This window comes from Manacus candei, unplaced genomic scaffold, assembly GCF_025592945.1.
Source record: "Manacus candei isolate 608988 ecotype Guabito, Panama unplaced genomic scaffold, ASM2559294v1 h1tg000017l, whole genome shotgun sequence".
NCBI lineage: Eukaryota > Metazoa > Chordata > Aves > Passeriformes > Pipridae > Manacus > Manacus candei.
Window position 1 is genome coordinate 22,196,224 of NW_026138065.1, and position 23,096 is coordinate 22,219,319.

Here is a 23,096-nt window from a genome sequence, read left to right on the forward strand (position 1 = left end):
ATAATCCTGCGTTCTGACGCATAAAATTTTAAAGTTATCAGTAAAGACAAAGTGAGAAATAATAATCTTTTTTGAGTTCACTGGAGACTTTGCATAAAACTGCAGTACTGCTGGCCTTCCATCAAATTAAAACTGGAGGGGGGAGGGAATGGCATTGGAGGTTAGCTTGCTACCAGAAGCAAATGAGGCTCACAGTAAAGATCTCAAAGTCTACACATTTCATTTGTTAAGGTCTTCGCTCTTTCCCAAACAGCTTATTAAAAAAATCTCCCTTGCTCTGTGTGGTCCTAGTTAAGCATGACCAGGTTGTACAAAATTCTCTAGTTTTCAGATCAAGAGGGGAGAATGTAGACACAGACAGAGCTCCCAAGTACTGTTACAATTCAAGAATGCACATTCCACACACTGCATATTCCATGTTAGGCTGCCACCAGTGGTACTCATCAGCTGGGGAAATTTTCACCAAGAGAAAAATTTAAATTGTTTTGGCAACAAAAATTCCTCTCCATGTGTGTAAGCATCTTCTATTAATATCAACAGGAAACACAGAGGTGCACTGAAATAGAGTCCTTTATTTTCCCCATTGACAAAAGCTAGCCTTAATTTTACTTCGCCTCTTAGGATTCTTTTCATCAGTAGCTGATTGAGGAGTCCACATATAAAGGGAACTGTTAAAAAGAGAAATGTAAAATCCTAAACCAATATGCAATAAACCTTTCTCTCTTTCAGTCATTGGGTGAAAATGGGGTGGACGGGGCTGGATTTTGAAGTTCCAGGCTGAATGACACATTAACCTCAGAGCAGAATTTCCACTTCTAGCTGTGCCTCTATCACTACATGTGATTTTTACCAAGCAACTCCTGTTCTGTCTTAGGTTAAATACAGTAAAATGGGGATATTACTGCTTACATCACTGGACTCCTCTATAACTTAAAATAAATACTCTCTGATAAGATTGTTGACAAGCTCATGACAAATTCACTGCAGAAAAATGATGTTGCACAAGCCAAATGTGTTTCAAAATACTAAACAAGTCTGTTTCCTCAAATATTTGTGAAAAATAATGAACCTGTAATGTTAGGATATCAAATGTGGATTTCCCCTGCTAACTACTGAAGAGTGTTAAAATTAAGTATTTTGTTGCTAGTACTGCCTAGTGTTTTTCAGGCCAGTAAGAACATGAGGTTGACAACCTCAACATGAGATTGACAATCATGTAAGGCTACAGTCTGAAGGCTGTACCTGCAAGAATATGGTGGGATTTGTTTGAGGTTATGGACAGACAGTTACAACAGGTGTGAAGGTGCAACTCATCTGCACCTATTCACCATCTTCAACATTTGCCTTTGAAAGAATTTTCTCTGCTTTTGTCTCATAACCTTCTTTTTTTCTCTGTTTACAAGGATTAATAAATACTTATATTTATTCTGCCCATAATTCATAATTAAAATTATGAGTGAATGTGGAATTTGATTAAATCAGGTCTAACAAGCTGAAAAAAGACAATTTTACTGGAAGTCAGGTTTTTTGGGGTTTTTTTTTGTATGAAGAGACCTTAATATAGTGGTGCTGTATCTTAGATTTTGAATATATAACATGGTATGCCACACTTGATCATGTAATCCAATATACCTGTAACTGAATAAAATGCAAAGGTAGGATTTTTACACTTTTTAGTGAAAGCAACTACGCATTATGCAGCTTTAGACAGCAAAAATGGACAATCAACATTAAACATGACTGATTTTTAAATTCTTCATTGCTCAGCTGGAGGGAAGTATTACAAGGCCAAAAAGCAGAGCTCTGGACAGCTGGCTTTGTGCAGTACCAGTTCTCTGCCTCAATTTTCAAGCCATTCATTTCTTTGGGGGGGGGTGGGGGAGAAAGAAAGAAAGGGAGAGGAAAAGAAAGCAAAAAAAAAAAAATCTAAACTAGGCCATACAAATGTACAAAGAAAGCTTGGGTCTCCAGGACTTTCATTGTCTCAGGGAGTCGTCACCACCCTGAACCCTCATTAAAGCTGAAGAGATGCGGGAACAGCATTAAAATGAATGCAAACCATTTGCCGCAATCTTCTGCTCACACCATCTCCAAATGAAGGCAGGCATTGCATAATCCAGGCAGCTAGAGCTCCTGACAGGTGGATGATTTATGCTCATAGTCGGAAGAATCGGAGAGCCTGCAGAGGACACAGCGTGAGCAAGGTGGTGGCGAGACAGATGCTCTCAGTGGGCTTGCAGAGGCTGGCAGGCTCCAGCCAGCTCAGGTGCAACTTGAACACTTTAGTACTGAACTCATATTGCCTAGATTCCAGCACAGCAAGATACCATTTACAATATTATGTACAGTAGATATACTATCGAACCTATCTCTGTGCCATTTATCTATTTGTGTACACACATACACACAAAATACATACATATTTTCTATTTGCAGTTCAAGTGTGTTCATGTACACTTTGCATGTGCATATTCTCCACTGAAAAAGAAAGGGCAGATTAGGACAAATTCTGCATTGTTACAGCCACGTAGCATAAGTGAAACCACCAGAGTTGAACAGATGTAAGTGGGGGAAGAATTTGGCTCTAGCTTTCAGAGAACAGGGATAAATCTGGGGTATTGAAAAACCCTTCAGTTTATTAAGACTGTCTAAAGGCTAGGAAAGAAAATGACTGGAGTAAAAATGAAAATACCTACAGATCCAAATGCACTGGGATATTCTAATCACTATATGCTATGTATCTCTAAAGCACAGAAAATGCCACAATCACGTTGTTCTGCAGAAAAAGCACAATATTAGCAAAATATAATGTAAATTACACGTCATCTACTTCAATCTTTCAATTAAAAGATTTTTACTGTCAGGGTTATCTATAAATCCCATTCAAAACTGCAACGTCATTTCCAATCATGTAATTCAGCTTCCTGTTCCAAAAGGAAGTATGTATAATAGAAGTGGGGTTTGAACTTCTACTCCGCAAGCAAGAAACTGGTCTATTAAAAAAAAAATAATGAAATTACACGCACACCAAGACATTATATCTGTTTGTCATGCAACTATATGTTCACTTGTTCTTTAATAGAAAAGGTGAAACCAGGACTAAATTATCCTACCTTAACCATATCAACAAAATAAACAATTCACCTGTCTCACATTGGACCCACCACATTTTCCAATAAAATGTGTCAATTAAGTATGTAGTTTTCAGGGGCAATCAAAGAGTTAAAGCATTCAAATGTGCACAGTGCAGGTTATCTGGGTTGAATCTGGGACTTTGCTGACTCTCAACTCCTCTCCACTTTAACAGATGGGGTCAAAGGTGAAACTGCAGACGAGAATTAAAGACACATACATCCCTTTAATCAGATAACACATTCAAAGACTTGCAAATTCCCAAGAAGCCACTTTACAGGCACGTGTCATGGGCTATTCCATAAAGGGGGAGGGAATGGCGGAGAGGAGGGAAAGAGGACTTATTTCAGCTAACCAGCATTAAAAAAGGCTGGAAATTAGAGAAAACAAATGGGAACAAAATGAGATGGATTGCTAGCATTCAGAATGCTTTCTGATCGCACGCACCTCCCTAGAGAGGAACACCAACGCTTGAAGCCTTCATACTCTGCATTCAAATGTTTTTTCTAACTTCACTAATCAGTTGTGTTTAAGAATACTTCCATAACAAGTATTTTAACTGGAGGTGAGCTGAAGCATCTTGCCAGGATGGATATCTCCAGCAATACCAGCATGCCCAGAAGGAAATACAGTCATTCAGCCTGAAATACAGTCATTCATGAAACAGTGAGTCAGGCAACAAGAACCTCATGAAATTAATGATTCTCTCTCCCACCTGGCCAGAAAAAGACTGCCTGGAAGACATGTACTTGCAGTAGCTATTTTCTCATCAGCATTCTTCCAATACAATTGCGGCATGGCAGAGGAAAATGAATAGAAAATCATGAAAATGAGAGAAGATAAAAAGAGAAAAGAGAAGAATCCTATGTCATCTTAGCTATTCTGTGGCTTTGTTCTCTGATTACTGCATTCCTTTGCATCTCACACAAGATCAAGCAGTGGGGCATGTGGCACGCTCCGTCAGACAAAAAGATCAGCAAAGACAATGGCTGTGCACACCATACTCAGTGGTGTTCCAACTTCTATTTTGTCTAAAATACAGTCAGAGATCTGTATTTTGGGGTGATGCTCTTGAGGGCTGTTGAAGAGAAGAAGCCTATTTAGTCTCTTCATAATCAGACCATTACTCTTAGAGTTTCCCTTCTCAGCCCAGTTCTTCACCTGAGGTATAACTCACCAGAAATTTTTCTAATACATTTTTGAGCAAGAATTCACAAAAGCAATACATGTAAACTGGTATTTTAAAACAGCTTTCTACTTTTAAAGGGAAACACTAATTTTCCTACTTCAATATTTAGCAGTCTATTCTATCTTGGAATTGGAAGTTTAAGAGCTTTCATTAAAAGTCTGAAAGGGAAATCAGTAAGTGGTCTATGAACTGAAAAATCAGTTCAGAGCAAGACTTCTCCTAACATTCCAATAATCACGGATCTCAATCTAGATCCAAAGTGTATTTATGCCATCTCTTAAGTCATCGTACCTTAGTTGATTCCACAAACTATATCCAGAAACGCAGCAGTTCTGGTGACTTAGGACAAATAAGTTCCTCTTCCCAAGTGTTATCCACTGAAACGTGAGACTGGCCATGCAATGAAATCTAAGGTTCCCGTTTCTAAAGCTTTCATCGAATTACAAAAAATATGAAAATAAGACAGAGCATAGGAAAAGCAGACACTGGAGACCATTGTAAACATAATCTTTCAGACATGAAAAGCAACATGTGGCTCTACAATGAACAAATGATATCAGACTGATCTGTTGATTGATTCAGATCCGAACAAAAGACATGGCCTGTCTTCAGTCAGCCACCCACAGGACTATTAGACATAGGGCATTGGTGAAATAATTTTTATATTGCTGACTAAAAATTACAAGAACAGCATTGTATGAACTACTGCTTGGCTAGAAAAGGGAGAAAAGAGGAGACAAAAGACGAGGATGATGGTCCTGTATTATTTGTTGATCCCTACAGTCTGCATGTGCTCAGCATGCAGCAAGTTACCAACATTCTCTCGTTAGTCAAGCAGTTTTGCTGCAAAACATTTACAGCACACCAAAAATTCTACCACTAAGGACACAGACTGGAGTTAAGCTGATTATAGAATGTGGACTTTCTTTGAGAATATGTTTTATTTATCTAAATTAAGTATTTGAATAATCAGCTGCTTTAATGTGGACTGAAATAAGACCCTATGCAAGCATGTACTAAAGAGTGTTGATTTTGGATCTGCTACACTAAAACTATGAATCAAATTGACTTCTGATCTTTCACCTGATGATCCAGAGAACTAAAACAGATGCCTAAGAAGAGAAAAATAGAAAAACATATTAACTTTGTTGGAACAATAAAGAGCAGAAAGGAAAATATTGATATTATTCAGTAAGTGAATACATTTAACATAGCTTGTGTTTGACTTTCTCCAGAATCATTAATCTAATAAAAGCCTACTGAGGCTTAAAATAAAGCTATGTTTTTCATTTATAAAGATTAATAACTATATTAAGTGACTATTATGAGTGCAACAGACTCCCACCATAGTTTCTCTCTTCTGTAATATAAATACCCAAAGAAAATAAAAGGAAAGAAAAAAAAAAAGAAAGGAAAAAAAAGAAAAAGCTTGTTAGATGAAACCTATTACCAGAATAGCTAGTAAGCATGTCAAAATCTGAAAAAAGAACAATTCTTTGCTGAATCATATTTATTTCAGATTTCAGGTTGCTGACTTTCAAACAAAAAAGCCACACTGGAAAATGCAAATGAAATAATAGTCCAGCCTCACACAGTGATTCAGAGAGTAGAACTGACAAAGGCTCACCACTGGCAAAAACACCTCAGCTTGTAAAAGGGCAATGACTGGTCAGAGAGAAGGCTGTGGCTTAGTTACACTGATGCCCCAAACCCCATGTTGATTCTAACTTTTTCTCTTGTTAGGACAGAAGAGATTAAGAAGTATGAAATATCTGAGGGATAGCACTCTATGAGGTCAGAGGTAACCACAGCAGATGGAAATTTTAGTGCTTCTCAACACGTTCATTGCTTTGACTGAGTGAAGGGGCCAAGAGAGTTCTTCAACCTCTAAGCTTTTTGGTGCCAATCCATCCCAAGCAGCAAAAGTCTGCCTGTACATCTGTCACGTGGGTTCTAATTACTAGCACTTGCATCATTTCAGCACTTCACCCCAAATAATCCTACCTTACATCCTGTTGTTCCTAAGATCTTACACAGCAAGAGTCTTATTGAGGAGATGCAAGTGCTGCCCAAGCAAGGGCTAAGTAAAATACAGAAAGATTGGCTCCAGAATAGCACCTCAGAGATACACATATGCATCACCATTAAACGCACCTTCTGCCTGAGATGCGACTTCCACTCAAGCAGGGGATGTGCAAACATCTGCACAGCAGAAACAGAGAAAAGTGAAGAATACAAACAACATTAATGATACTCTTTACAAAATGACTCCTATTTAATATAGGGCAGGACCCATGTATAAGAATTTAAGTGTTCTGCGATAAATGGCAGTGCCACATTGATGTATGTGTTTATGGGTGGTAGAGACCAGGAATGAAAGGCAGCTATTTGTCTGGGAGCTCATGGGAAAAGGTGCTGTATGGTACACAGTCCCACATCCTTCAGACTTGTCTCTGCCTACCCCTACCACTTATATTGCTGTCACTGTACTTTCAGTGCATAAGCAAATATTCACGAGGCTAAATTCAATGATCATCTTTTTTAAAAAATTGAATAATTGCTAGAAAATTAGGAAAATACTGCTCCCTTATTTTAGGATCAAAAGAAGAAATATGACAAATGAGGACATTCGGTTAACCACCTCAGATTATGATGAGAAAATATTAGTACAAAGTGATTAATTTTTAATAGTATTTCAATTTAAGTAGACTCATGAATCTGCAGAACCTACTCCTTCCAGTTCTGAGGAAGTAATAGGTATGTGCACTAAGAAAAATACTGTAAAATTTAATCCCATTCAAAATCTTTCAGACTATTTTAAATAACTAAAATAGAAAGTAACTATAGACCAAAAGCATTCTTTGCTTGCCTGACCCTGCAAACAAGTGCTGTCACCAGGATTCTCACCAGCGATGACTCTGGGAGCAGACTCAAGCTGCAGACAAGTAAGCCAGCAAACAGTTTTGACCTCAGATTTGCAAATGCTAACATAAAAAACTCCACATTTACAGATCTGTGTAAAGCCAAGAAATGTAGAAAGCTCTCAAACTCAGATATATAAATGATACTGCTTTCTCTACATTTACTTCATACATCTTATTTTATGAAAGTGGATGGAGTACTTGTATAAAGGTACAACTGTCAAACAAAATAGTATCTAGAAAGAGAGAAATTTTGTTTTAAGACTAAATCCAGTGAATTGCTGGGACTTCTCTGTTTTATTCCCCAAAATTACTAAGAGACAGAACATAAACCAGAGTGGCACAATACTGCAACACTAGCACCATGAAAACTTCTAAGGAGGCCAACACTTGGTCTGAGCTGTAGGTGCTTTCATGTGATTTCTGAACTCTGAAAGAACATCCACATCTCCAATATTTGTTTTTTTCTTGAGTATTATTCTAATGGGTGCATAGAAATGCTAGTTGCTTGAGCTCACTATAAACACTAACCTGCAGTTGAATAGTTTGTCCTTACTCATCAGTTACAGAGAGTGGATAGTCATGAGCTGTGTTTTAGGGCAGACAAATTGGGCTGTCAGTTCTAATGTGTGAACTGGGCTATCAGGTCACATTTTGGTTAGGAGGAAGGAGGCCTACTTATGAACACCAACAACATTTAGAGATTAGTTTCCATTGTTTCCAAGGAGAATTACCAGATCCCAGTATATATTAAACCAAGCACAAGAAAGACAGAAAGACAGAAAGAAAGACAGAAAGAAAGAAAGAAAGGGAGTGCAAAGGGGAAAGGGGAAAGAAAAAGGGGGAAGGAGGAAACAGAAGGAAAGGGAGAAATGAAAAGGAGGAAGAAAAGGGGGAAAAGGAGGGGAAGAAAGGGGGAAGAAAGGGGGAAGAAGGGAAGAGAAAAGAAACACTTGCAAAAAATACCTGTGCTAGAAACTGAACTCCCTCATAATACACTGAAACATAGAAGAGAGTTGATATTAGGAAGAGATTTCAACAGAAGACACACTGTGTTATCTCTAAATGTTATAACACAGGAGTTTTGTTTAATATCCTGCATTAATGGAGGAGCTCCTTAAGTGTAATATTACAATAGAGAGCATAAGAAATATCACTGAGGTCAATGCTGCTCTACTAACTGTCATCCTGTACAGAAATATTTTCTTCGAATACCATTAATGCTTTCTCCTTTCCTTTGTTCTAATTTCTGAAGGCAGCAGAAACTAAAACTTCTTCCACAATAATTTCTGCTTTCTTCTTGGCAGAGTAATGGTATTAGACTTGTGAGAGAAATTTACCTTGGCAATGTCTTATGCAAAAGTCTTTTCAAAAGAGATGTTGTTAGAAGGAATCCCATTAAGTAGGCTTTTTCACTATCCTCAAAACATAGGTGATAACACATTTTTCGTCATAAAGAAGATTGCTTAGTTTTATTTATTATTTTGAGAGAGAATCCATTAATCTGCTTCTCTTCATATCACGCATCTCTTTACGTAAGAGTAAACTCAAGCTGCCTGTTCTCCTTGCTGCATAGGATTCATTTTCATAGATTGTCAAAAACAGAAAGGATCAATATGATAATTTAATCCGATCTGCTGCTTAACACAAGTCAAAGATGTTCATATGGTAATCTTTGTATCATAAACTCTGTAATTTGTGCTTTAAAATACAGACACCTCTTTTTAAAAATGTATTCTTATATTTGAATTATAAAATCTCTCAAAGTGGGAAGCAAAAATATTTTAGAGAACCCCAATTTTAGCATGTTAAGAAAAAGTTTTAACTAATGTGTGATAATCTTCTGGTTCATTACATGACCATCTAAAACATTCAACCATTTTTAAAACTGCCTGTAATTGCTTTTATTCAGCTCACCGCTGAAGGAAAAAACTTAAAAGTACAGAATTTCTTTACAAGGCAAATTGTAACTACTGCCTTAGCACTGCCCCAGGGATGCTGAGGTCACTTTGAGGGACTGTATAAAAGCTTTTTAAAAAAAAAACCAAAGCAAACCAATGAATGAGAAGTGTTAAAGGCTACTCAGCAAGAAGTGCAAGTACAACATGCTAACTGCACTGCTGTGATGGGAAGGGTTACACTGACCTCAGCACTGCCAGATGATGAGCTCAGACAGTTTCTATTCATTCCTAGAGCCTGAATGATGGTTAACATATGAGCAATGGTAAAGATTCACAGACACAAAAAGGTATATTGCTGATTGCCCTGTAGCATAGATTGCTACACCTGCCAAACGAACACCAATCTAATCTAACTCCAAGAGCCTCCATTAATTCTTGGTGAGGATCTGGCCTCTCATTTGTAATTGTTGGGCTAATTAAGCTGAAATTCTGTTACTCTGCCTATTCTAACTGGGTACAAAGTGACTGATGATAACTTTTAAAGGCCGTCCATTCATAAGAAAAATACAACCATACTTACACGAAGCAACCCAAATTTTCTGCCATTTTATTATGGTTTACTTTTCATATTAACTTAGATTTGTTTCCATGTATCACCCACTTATGAAGTAGAATTTCTGAAATAACAAGCAACACAGATCAGCCACTGCACACAATCTGTAAAAAATTCTGAAAACATCCAGATATCAGAAATGAGAGATACATGGGAGATGTTTTGGTGTCAACAGTTCCGTAAGAAGTATGAACTAGCTTTGCACAGAACTGTGAGAAGTAAAGCAGGACACAATATTTCAGATAGTCTAAAAGTTGAGTTAGTGAACTGCAATATTTAACCTTCCTACACTACAGGGACAGATAAAATCGAGGCTATGGCTTTGCCTCTGTGGAAAACTGAAACATATGGAACAACCTCTTGAAGAATAGTTATATAAATGCTATGTCTGAAACAAAAAGTAATTTTATTTTGGAATTTCACATGGGCAGCTCTTCTGAGCAAGATCTGTCATATAATAAACTTGGAATAATATCTTCTACTACAAACACATGATAGTAAATAGCCCCACAGATAGTATTAAAAGGCATATAGTATTAACTGAAGATTAAACGTAGAATTTAACCAGATCAACTAGCAATAGAAAGGTAAAAAGGCAGATAACTACCCATGATTTCCCATATCATCTTGCACAGTTTTACATCCCAATTTCCTTCTTAGAAAGGAAGAGCATCAACCCCTTTTTCTCAATCCAACTAGCTGTATAAAAAGAGAAATAGCTAAAACACCCAATCTTGCTCATGAACACAGATTTAATTCTACCACCTGAAGCAAACTAATCAGCAGCTTCTAAAGAGTTTGAAAGGCCAAACTTAAAATACTGAGTATAAACTAACAGAATTGAAAACTATGAAATGTCTTAAAAATGTTCATTTTTAAAAAGGGTGAATTCTTGTATTTGTCTCCCTGCACTCTTTTAGCAATTGCAATATTATTTCAAGAAATCTCTAGGGATACATTTAAAAAGTTTCTCCCTGGACTATACAAGAATCTTTAATGTTGTTTCATCAGTTCTCATGAATCTGAGAGAATCCATCAAAACATAAGTCCAGTCAAAGAAATTGTATTTTGGGAGAACCAACTGTAATACTTGAAAATCCAACTTTTCATTATACTGACACGCAAAATTAAAAATAGAAAAATGTTAAATTTCTTCTTTGAGTGAAATGTATTCTGCTGCTAATAATCATTACCTAGAAAAGTAAATGAAAATTTGACACCCTCATATTTGTCATATGTTCAAAAGCTAATCAGCATCTGCTGAATGCTTCAGCATAAAGAATGACACATACTCAAAATTAACATCCATACACCCAGACACGTTTTCAAGTAACAATCCATGGGCTAAACCAAAAGGACACGTTCATCTGGATCAGTCTGTACTAACTTTCTTGTGACAGTCAACAGGAGATGCAGACAGGAGTCAGGACCTCAATCCCACTCCAGCTTAGCCCAATATGGCATTACTTTACCATTCCTTCTCTGGCTGCTGGTCCATTCCTGACAATTATAAATTGTCAGGAATCTTGATCTAGGCGTTGCTGGCTCTGGCCTATCAACATTCTTGAGAATATGTACCGAAAATACCCACTCCACTCTGTATTACATTTGACCAGAAATCCAATTCCCTCCCAGAATTTGACACCAAAGTACAGCCCCAAAATTGTAACACTACGTCTCTTGCAGAAACATGGACATTTCATAAAAAGACCATTATCTTGCCATAATAAATGATTAACATGCAGATGTCATAAGGGATGCCACCCTATACATTTGCTGTAAGTGGTTTCTGGACCTTGCCCCAGAAGCTAAACTAAAATTCAGAATCTTTTTCCAGGCACTGTGATTTCTATCATTTTTATGATAGAAATCATAAAATTTCTGTGATTTTCTATCATTTATACAATTCACAAAATGACAATGTAATAAAGTCCTCCAAAATGTGACAGGTAGAACTGTGATAATTGTTTCACTTCGGATTATACTTAAAAAAATGTTTGTTAAGGTAAATTTCTAGAAGAAAACTCCCCACAAACAGTGTAAGATTTCTGGAGAAGATACACCCTGGCAGATGTGCAGTTCTTGTAAGGAATGTGATGCTCCTCTCAAAGCTGCTTAAACTTGATTTTATTTCAGGTCTGCAACTAAATTTTTTTTGTAAATAGATTTAGGCTGTCAATTTCCAGGCATGCTGTGCCATCAGCATGTAGAGACTGCTGTGACAAACGTGGAGGCTGCAGCAGCAAATTTTATTATAAACTGGTAATTGAATTGAACAGGTTTACATTTGAATAGATTTACTGCAGCATGATCTCTGACATGCTGCATGGGACTGAAATCCTTGTCTGTACATAAAGAAATTTTTAAGATACAGCAAGAATTATTTCAGCTTATTTTAAGTCCATGTTAATCAATAAATTTATACCACTTTACATATGAAAGAAGCCAGTATATCATCTTTCTTCATACTGTACCTAAAGGACAGCCAAAAAGTCATCCCCAGACTTTCCCATAGGTAAAAACAACAACACTCATCTCCAAAACTACCTTCCAACAAGAACACTAGAAAAAACCCCTCTTTGTTACAAGTACAGTCCTACAAATGTATGGTTTCAAAAGTAAAAGTGGCCACTAAAGGGGGAAAGAAAATAAAATGCCCTTATAGGTTCTTGTAGGTTGTCCTATTAGGTGGTAGACAAGCAACACCTGAAAAGCTAAACTGATTCTCCCCTAAATTAAAAGGCTCAGTAATTAAAAATAAGTAGAAATCTTACTGTGTTTTGACAGAAAAACCTCACATAACATGCATGGAAGAACTAAGATGTGCCCAAGAGTGAGGCTAACAAAGAAACCTTCTTTTCAAAGCAACTAGTCATTTTGTCATTGTAGAACATTCAGAAAAAGATATGTACTTTAATAGCAGAAAATTTATGAAATTCTGATTAATAAAACTTGTGGGATTAATTTGAATCCACGGACAAAGAACATTCATAAGAAAAAATCTGACTCACAACATACATCTGAATTGTCTAACTAAATTATCTCAGCTAACAAAATTGTATGCAGAAACACAGTAAATGTGTGCACAATTTTGGTAACTGAGATAATTACTCATTTGTAGAAGAGACACTTAACTTCCTCATGCAGTCCCAGAAGCTGCACACAGCCTAGACTTTTCAATATATATGTTAATGGATTTGCAGTGGTGCCCTCAAAATTTAAAAGAAAAGGACTATATCAATTTACCTGCATGTACTCTTGATAGCACTGTTCCGTTTCCAAACAAGTTGCCCAATATATCTGTATATTAGGTTATTAGTGATATGGGGTCTTAACTTACTAAAAAAAGATGTTAAGAAGCACAGTCCCTTTCAAAAGGTGCCATACCCAGTCATCTCTTTCTTCCTACAGTTTATCTAAGCATCCTAATTTCACTTTTAAGTAACTGCTCCTAGTGGTCAGTTATACGAGTATTTTGGCAAGTAAGAACTCTCCCATCACCACTGGAAGAGAGGGTCAAATCCTGCAGTTCTTACTGAGGCAAAATCTCCATTGAATCTGACAGGAGTTTTGCTCAAGTAAGACTAAGGACAGCAGGATTTGGCTCACAGGATCATAGCATCTGCCAAAGCAGTTGCACAGAACAAGGTTTATTCTTAGTAAGTATAATCCAATAAGAATATGTCTGTAGGTGCGTGATAGACCTAATTTGCTCATCATCTCTCCACTGGTCTATGTTGTTCTTGGATTTTACCCTGATAGCTGTATACTTAAACCTGTTCTAAATTACCATCAAATTATTTGCAAAAATCAGCCAGCTATCAAAGCTGAGTTTTAAGCACTGACAAAGCAAAATTGCATAGAACTATTTTTAAAGTTGTTGCTTAACACAAAGTACTCTCCATTGGATATTAATATTTAGAGAACATTACATTGATTTTATTTCAAATGTTTATCTAGTTCAGAAGTCCATGACATCTTTCTTGGTGGTTACAGTGCTCTACAGTAACAGCATATACAATACATGCACATAAAAATGTATTTTTGCATATACATTAACAGCAATAGAAGTGCATAACAGGTAACTAAGATTTAAGGAATTGCCTCTTTCAGTAACACACAGGAATCAGGTCCCAGGTGAGACAGCATCGTTTCTTGAAAATATTTTATGTTTACCTGTTATTCAATATCTTCAAAATGTAAATGATGAATTAAAACATTCAGTTCATACTTACAGTGAGGGATAGGGGTTCTCACATGCATTAAGGAAAAAGAGAGAGGGGGATGGATTCTCCTCTTCTGCATGCCATTATTTGCTCCAGTGTAGTTACAGTAACTTCAGTACAGATACTCAATATTTATACTTGTTTAATTGAGAAGTAACCTTTTCATTTGTCCTGATATAGTGAAGACTGAGTAAAATCAGGGAAAAGAAGGCACAGTGTGTGTTTTGGTTTTCTGCCAGAACTGGGGCAGACTAACAGTGGATAAGGAATGGAGGAAAGAAATCTTCGAGAATTCTCATGATTATTCTATTAGTTACCTATTGAAGGAGATTGTCTGCTGAGGTACATTTTGCTGTACTACATAAGATTAGCAATACTCTGGAGGTGATGAACTCTATGTGGATAAAGCATGATTCGATAGCTGAGAAGCAGACTATCAAAAAGAGCAAGTATACATGAAAATTGCCTTCACAACAACTGATTAGAACACTCACCAGTCTCTCTTCTTTCCTGATTGCCCTACAGTTGTTGCATACGTTTGCAGAGAGATACACATTGACTTGGTCAGTCTTACCTTCTTTCAGCATGCCAACTTTTAGACACTTCATGAAGCGGCAGGCTTGGCAGGACTTGCGTCTGCGCTTTGTGATTTCACATTCATTCGTTGCTGGGCAGCTGTATTCTATGTTACCTGCAACAGAAAGTACAGGAAAAGAAGTGTTCAGAGGCACTGGCTAACCAGCACAATGGACATACTAAGCACTCGTAAAATTGCTGTTGTGTTTCATTTTGGAATATATCAAGAGCAAACAGTGCTTCAGAAAGGAAACACCTTGCAAGTAAAAATGAACAGCTGAGTTAAAAGATGAGATTTTTTTCCTTTTTTTTTTTTTAATAATCTAGACATATCTATATGAAAGAAATATACACAAAACCTCAATTAATGTGGGTCTGTGTCTGACTCCATACATGGTCCCTAGCAAAATCCTTCACATAGGTTATTCCTCATGGTAGAAGGAAGAAATTTCGTCATTTATTTTCTGTACCAAGTCACGTGCTTAGCTCCTAGTCTGAACACTCTTCATTTTCCTTTTTTGCCAACTTTATTAGCCTTTCTTTGCTTAGAATACATAAAGAGGACTGCCATGCTTTACTGCACAATCAACTCTAACAGGTACTACAGAGTTTCACCCTACTACTTCCTCTGCAGCAGGCACAGTGTATAAGGCAGGGCTCGCCAGCATTGCTACCACCACATCTAGCATTTCTACAGCTACCAGGTCACATCTCTCCTCCAGGACATTGCCCCTTCCCTCTATACTTTAGACCAAGTTTTTGTACTGAGAAGCATCAGGAATAGGATCATTCTTGCCAAGCTGTCAGAATAACAAAAACTGGAAGAGATGCTTGCCTCTGTGTCTCCCTCTCCTGCCTCTCCTTAAGGCCTAAAACAAGCTAGATCCTTAAATGTGAGCCCTCCTGGGCAAAACAGTCTCTTCATTTTTTTTCCCTTGTGGTTACTGCTTAGTACATACTTCACCCCAAAAATAAGAAAATAAAAGCCTGTAAATGAATTAGTAAAATATATATGACTAATTTCCTTTATGTTTTTTTTAACTCACATCTTTGAGTATATAAGTCCAAATGGGAGAACATCTGTTCTCTTTTGCCCGAGTACCACTGCACTTTTCACAAAACAGCTTAGTTCAGCTTACTCATCTGCCCAGTCATGCATCCTATTGCCCATGACTACATTCAGTATGACAGACCTTGCAGCAGTCAGAAGTTTCACCAGGAAACTGACTTCTCAATAAAGTATCTTCCCCATCAGGCTGTCACATCTTGCTTTAAAGGTATTTCTTTAGTTTCTAACCCTTTCCCCCTGTGATTAAGTGCATTAGTATCTTAATGAAAATGCATTCTGTTTATTGCCCTCTTGGGAAGCAAGAGGTCATCACACCAAATGCATAAATTGTCATCAGAGACAGTCCGAGCATAATTGCAATTTTGCTGCTCCATGTTTGCTGCACTCAGGGTCCATCAAAGTCCCCTGAAACATGTGCCGGTTCTAATAATTAGCATAGAGTCTGCCTGGGACCACAGCATTGATGAAATATTTCAGAGTTAATCACACTTTGTAAACACTGATTTATATTGACTACCTTTCTCCAGACTGATGTCTCCTCATTAAATATCACATTAGTGGATTGCAGGATTGCACAAAGACTCAAATGCTCAGCAACTGCTAATTCAACAGGAAGTAATACTTAAACCACTTACATCTATTGAAAATTGGTTAAGTATTTATGATAAAGGAGTTCTGCATGATGCAATGTGTATTCTGCCACACAGCCAGCATACTTGGCAGAACCTTTTCAGGCCTTTGTAGGCTTTCTTCCTCCTGGACATTGCTGCATGAGTGGATTAGCAATGTTGGTGAGTAAAACAGATCTTGGTATGTCTGAATGCTAATAGATCTTGTTGACAAAACTCAAACCAGTTTAGTCCTCTTCCCCTTCCTTAGCTCCTATGAAGAAAGCATTCAAGAAACTAAAGGATACAGTGGCTAGGGAATTCAGCTTAACAGTTCCGGCAAAACTTTCTGGTCCACATTAGGAAAGTTTGAAAATAACACTTTAGGAATAATACATAGAAACTTAAAAAACTTAGGGGTAAACTTAAAAAAAGATTCACATTATCCTCTCACTCCAGTGAAGTATTCTTAGTAAGGCACAACCACTACACAGGAAGACCTTCAAAGCCTTTCACAAATTGTATCTAATTAACTTCATCATATTATAGTAATACATGTATTACCATCTCTCCTTAAAAAAAAAAAAAAAAAAAAAAACAGGGAATCAGAAATTCTTTGTGGAAGATCAAAGATATCTTTACACAAGGTCAGAAATGATCTTGATGAAAAGCAAGATCGAGATTACAACACAGAACTTCAAGCACTAACGCCCTGTACCAAGGCAGGCGGAGCACTCCCATGTAGCAGGAGCCCTTGTAAAAAGGCACAAAGGTACAGATGTTGACAACAAAAAGTAGCATTCAGAATGAGAAAAACATTGCTCATATGCTTAAGCAGACACTTCTAATCCGTACCCTGACATTTCACATTTGCACAAACAGTGCAACAGTCTAGCATGCAGCACATTATGCACAATGTAAATTATTTTTCCTGTAAATTCTTGCTACCTAAAGAATGCTAAAAGGAGCTATTATTCTAGTCACTTAAAATTCCAGTACTTTAGCTTAGAAGGGGAATCTCCTTTCAATTTAGGCTGCTTTGTTTTAATGAATTGTATTTTACAGCAGATGTTCAATCTTCTTTTTTGATGTTGGAAAATAAACTTTGAAGATGTTGCAAAGAATTTCTCCAATTATCTCATCAGTAGAGTTATAGTAGCGGCAGTAAAGATCCACATCTCACCAATGGCCATAGCTGGTTCCCCTAAAGTGTTTCAGCATTTTAGAATATGGCTAGACCACAGCAAGAGGTCAAGGAACTAACATTTCTTCACCACTTCACATATAAATGCAGTGGATATGCATCTAGATATATATCATACTCAAAATGTGTTTTACCTACCACTCTTAGTATGAGTGGATATATTTTTGGCAAAAAACTGAATTTACCTCACATTTCAGGTCATTAGAGCTCTCATAATTTCTCATTTACTTCTATACATGAATTTCATAGGTACACTATATCCATCCAAGATACTCAGATCTGCATTTTATTTCAATAATGAAGATCCAGAAGGAAGCTCTACCATTTACTTGCTTACTTCAGGATGCTAGAGGCTGAAACTGAGCAGCTAGAAAAAGTTTGCCCAGTCTTGTCAGCAGCTGGAGAGGTAGCTGTGTTATACAGTGAACAAAATCAACATGGCAGCTCTGGGTCTTTAAACTGGGCTGACAACAACGATTGAGCAATTCATAATATCTCCTGGCTGGTTTTCAGAAAGAACTGGGCTCTGATTACTTATTTCAGACTCCTTTGTACAATTAGTTTGCTGGCAATATAATTTTCTCACTTACTCCTTAATAGAATCGTGCAGCTAGCTGGCTGATAGAATAACAGTGTATATGTAAAACTCCTGCCTGAAGTGCCAGGGGATAATTTGTATATTCCTTTCAGTAGCATAACGGACTTTTACAGTTTGGCAGTTAAAGGGCTGAGTAATGTAAATTAGTATGACGTTTGAAAATAAAACTATATGTCAAATTTTCACTCCCCAAAAACACTGCCCTGTGCTAGAATAATACAATAGGATTTATGCCAGCCTGAGTCCCTTTTCTCTCCTCATGCACTGAGGAATGCTTATTTAAAATTAGTTCCTTTTTCTACTCATTTTTTAAATTTTATTATCTCAGCCAAAAGATGAGAAAATACTTCTAACACTGTGCCAATCAAAAGCAACTGACTCACTAAAAACATAACACCGTTTGATCCTGAGAGAGCAGGAGAACTGCTAAAACTTATGCTGTATAACCAGCTCTCTGGTTTTAGATGCTTCAGACTGTCACATCTTTACAAACAGCTCAGGGATAAGTGGGCCAAGGTACCACTTTTTTTACCCCACAGATGAGGTTTGGATGTTACCGGAATGAGATGTGGAGACGCAGTACAATTTTAATGGTCCAGGGACTTAATTCTATGGCTTAACAAGACAGGCAACTGACTGGATTTAGCCAAGATTCTCAAAACCATTTTGGCCATTTCTTGCCCAGAACTGACAGGGACACTAAAGGTAACAAAAGAAGAGAAGAGAGAACCATGATGAAGAAGTCACTGAAAGCACAGGCCTCACGCCTTGGCTTAAGTTATTGTCATCAACGGTTACAACTTTAAAACCTCATAGATACCAAGAATGAGAAGCTGGTTCTAGAAACAGGCTGCCATCTGTGGGACAGGCTGAAACAGGGGTCTCTCTTCCAGCAACACTGACAAAAAAAGCCACAGACAGCAAGTCTTAGCAGAAACTTTATTTTCCTTTTCATACTGCAATATTCAACATTATAACACTAAAGATGTAAAAGGATTGCTAAAAGCTATTGCAATATGCTCAGAAAATCTTTGGACAAGTAGAAGATATGAGGAAGACTGAGATACAAGGTGAAAATGTGTTTGGAAAGAGTAGCCATGACCAACTTAAAAAAGGAGGAGGAACACCGAAGATATCAGTATTGAAACTTTTACTGCATGGGAATGTAGGTTCAGAAGAAAACAAAAAGGAGGAAGAAACCAAACCAAGCAACAATCCTTCAATGTAATAATTTCATGCTATAATCAGCTCACAAAACCTCATTGTAATGTCTCTTTATTTCTATTTAATAATGTTCCGTTTTCCTCCCAAACTTTCTCTTTGACCTCCTGTAACTTAATACCTTTTTTCCAAAAACCTGTATTTAAAAAACAAGTGTTCTCATTAATCTTCATAGAGACTACTGCATCACTGGATTTAAGTCCTTCCACAGTGAGGTTTACCCCAGCTACCACCTTCATGCTCTCTTTTTCTGGGTGACAGACCCAAAGAAACACATCTGCTTGTCTGCGGGCTTATATACATGAAAACTCTGAAAATGAAAAGTAGCCAGGATTACAGCCATGGGTCTTCCGGGATTTAATAAAAGAGAAGTCTTAGAAAGAGAGACACAAGAGAATCTAAGCCAACAGAGAGTGAATTACAGTATGTTAGGTCACACCTTGATACTTAATCCATCCAGAACAGAAAAGAATAGTTCCTGAGAAACTGTGAAGAAGGTGCTCTTGGAAATAAAGAGCACCATGCTAACTTATGAAAAAAAGGATAGAGAAAAAGTCCCAGACGGACTTAAAAATCTATTTGATGTTTATAGGTCTTAGTGAAGCTGAACTGAGGAAAGTAAAAGTATTTTTTCTCAGGTTACAGTTTCAGTTCTTCCAGACTCTGCTCCCTACTTTGCCGACAAAACTCAGCTGAATTTAAGTATGAGTAAATATTTTCACATGTAAAAGTACTCATTTATTGATAAGGTTTCAGAAATGGGGTCAGGTTGGAATGAGGTTGGATTTGAACCTAACTGAATCTAGTTTTTGCTGACAAATCCTCAGATCGGTTCAATTGATACTGTAGATAGGTCTATGAATTACAGATGATTAAGCTTAAAGTTGACTGTATTCACAATTTTTCACCCAGATGACTTCAGAAACAATACCGTACACAAAGAGTTACAGAACATTTAAAAATTTGGTTCCTAAATGTCTTTTTTCTCCTAACTATTTTTTAAGATGACAGGACCATGTATGGAGGATTATGCTTAATCTCTGTTGCTTATGTTGCCTTTTCTGTTACAATAAAAAACTTGGGAGGAGCATCTAGTTTTTAAATAACTCTACAGCACAATACAGTATTTGTCAGAGGGACACGGCCAGCTGAAAAGTACATTTTAAGTTAAATCACTATGTTGAGTTGCTTTGAAGAAATCGGTATACTGTGTTACTGAACTATAATATACTTAGAACTTGTAAAATATTTTTTTTATTTTCTTTTATTCATACAAAGCAATATGGTGATTTAAAGAAAAATTGTAAAGGTGATGCCGGTTGGTCTGACTGCAGGACATTTTTGCATCAGTCTCTAACTTTAGGTAAGAGTTTCAAGTATCATAAAAAAACCCCACTATAATTTTCAGTAACGGGCTGGTATTAGGGCATGCTGAACATATAAGGGCCTAACTAACTTTGATTCCAACTGGAGTCAACTTCTTTATTTTCAGTAGAAACAAAAGGCATTTAGGTCACCTTAAGAGAGAATCAACACTTTAAAGACACTGATGGAATTGATCCCCTGCCACCTGGGTGACACTGAAGAGCTGTTCAAGTCAGAAAGTCTGAACCATATACATTTGGTCCCTACTTGTATTTTATCTGGATCAATTTTGATAAATTCTATCAAGGCAGCATGGAAGATTGTCATTGTTTGTTTATGAGCACACAGAACATCTTGGTCTGTAAAGCTGTAAACCAAATGACTTTCACAGCAGTAAAAAAAGGTCATTAAAAAAGTTATAGAAACATTAAAATAAATCACTTGCTAGCTGAGACTTCACCTGCCTCTAGTTTCAAACTAGGGCTTTGTAAGTGGGCTGCAGGCTTTCAGAGATGTTTATAACATATAGAGATCCACGCCTAACTATAATGGCATTGATACGTGCTACTGTAATACCAGCAGTACTTGTAAATCACATCTCTTTCTCAGTATTTCTGATGGGTTCAAAATAGTCATGCACTAATCAGGATGCTTGTTCTTATTCCCAGAAAATCTCAATGCTTCGTACAATTTTCAAGGTTGTAAGGAAAGCAGAGATAACAAAAAAGGACAGAACAATCTTTAAACTTCTCTCTAGTTCTCAGATTTCAGCGTGTTTATATTTTATTGTCTCATCTTGCTTGGCTGCTGTAGCTATGCAATGACATTATGACAGGATTAAAAGATGTGTTGGAAGGAATTAAAAATACTCACTTGCTAGTTTGGTTGGCCCACAGGCACAGAGAAATCAGAGGAAAAGGGAAGATATCTATCACTGCTTGCTTAAAATATTCTTTGAAAGAAATGCTGATGCACAGACTTTCACTTATGTAAGGAAGGTGAATGATTTAATCAGGTAATGATGGATTCAGGTGACATTTAGTGTTAGGTTCCCTGGAGGGCTGCCATCTTTACACCAGAGCCAAGGTCCATAGGCTAGTGCACCAAGATGTAAGCCTCCACCCTACCCTCTATAAAACAACAATAATCTTAGCTACCAGCAAAGATGCTGAAAAGCCATAAAATCTTGCTTAATTTGCTTTCATTTCCTCAACAAAAATGTAGTAGAGAAGTCAGCTTTCAGAGATGCAAAACACCCTTTGGAAGCCACTTTGGTCATGTGCAACTTCGACTCAAACTTTATGTTGCCTTATCTGAATGTACATAGCTAGTTCTAACTTTCCTAATTAAAACTTCCTGATTTAAAAAAAAAAAAGAAATAGTGTTCGTACATTTACAGATCAAATTGGCTCAGCAATGGGTCAACACTCTAAAGAGGGTTGACAGACCTGAACACTAGAGGGATTAAAAACAACTCTGAGTAACCAAAAAGGTGAAAAACGTACAAAGCACTTTGGGCAGGCTTTGAAGACAACAGTGACATCACTGCAGAACTGTAGAGCTGAAGGCTCTTAGCTGAGTAGCAAAAAATGAGAAAGCACGCTTGGTCTAGTTCACATAATAGCCAAAAAGACAACAGTATCTCAAGGATAGAATATTTCTTGTTTGTGTTAGGAGGCATGGACAGGCAGCAACTCTCAGGGATGAAGTTCTTAAATGAAATGGTAAAGATATGATTACAGTGCTTCTTATGACCTATTGCTTTAATCACCCTGGGTATAAAAAGAAGATTGCTGCCTCAATACTGTTCATCCAACAGTTTTTCCTTAAAAAATAAACATATGAAAAAAAAGCAAACAGACTCCAAAGGACTACTGATTGCAAAATATTTGAGCTTTTGTGAGGGAAATTCAAACACTATACAAGGAAATAATATGAGACTTTTGTGACAAGCCTTATGAAGAAGGCAACACATCAATACATAGGCTTTACACACTGTCTCTTCATGCTAGTTTAAAGAGTCCAAAGACAACAGTCCTGATGATTTGGAAAGAGGAAGGAAGAAAGCTTTCTAGATGTGGGTCACTATTTTAGAGAGAAAAATGCTAAAATAAAACAGCATAATAAACTGTCTTTGAATCTGTAAGTCCTATCATCCTTCTACTGAAAGCAAGAATATCATTTCAATCCACTTGCTGAAATGTTTAAGTTACAGGCACTGAGTAATTACATATTATTAATGCAAAATGTGTACTTACTAGCCTTTATGATAACTGAGCAAATAAAAATTATGAGAAATATATTTACACTAAACATTCACTACAAAATATCTAGTAAGTACAAGACCTCTGTGCTGAACACAAGACTTGGCACCCAGCTGACAACAGAAAATTCTTTTTTTCCTCTCTTCTTTTAATGAAAGGTTGGAGTTTTCAAGATAATACAGTGCACAGCAAAAACTGTGAAGAGACCC

The 23,096-nt window shown here is 37.0% G+C and overlaps 1 protein-coding gene across 36 annotated transcripts in view; it reads right to left on the bottom strand.

The window, feature by feature from the left end:
• ESRRG (estrogen related receptor gamma) overlaps window positions 1-23,096 on the bottom strand; it is a 379,094-nt gene that overhangs the window by 100,454 nt on the left and 255,544 nt on the right. For all 36 annotated transcript variants that reach the window (XM_051782962.1, XM_051782947.1, XM_051782968.1 and 33 more), the window contains one exon: window positions 14,557-14,673. In XM_051782962.1, coding sequence (XP_051638922.1) covers window positions 14,557-14,673 — 117 coding nt within the window. The remainder of the gene's footprint in view (window positions 1-14,556; window positions 14,674-23,096) is intronic.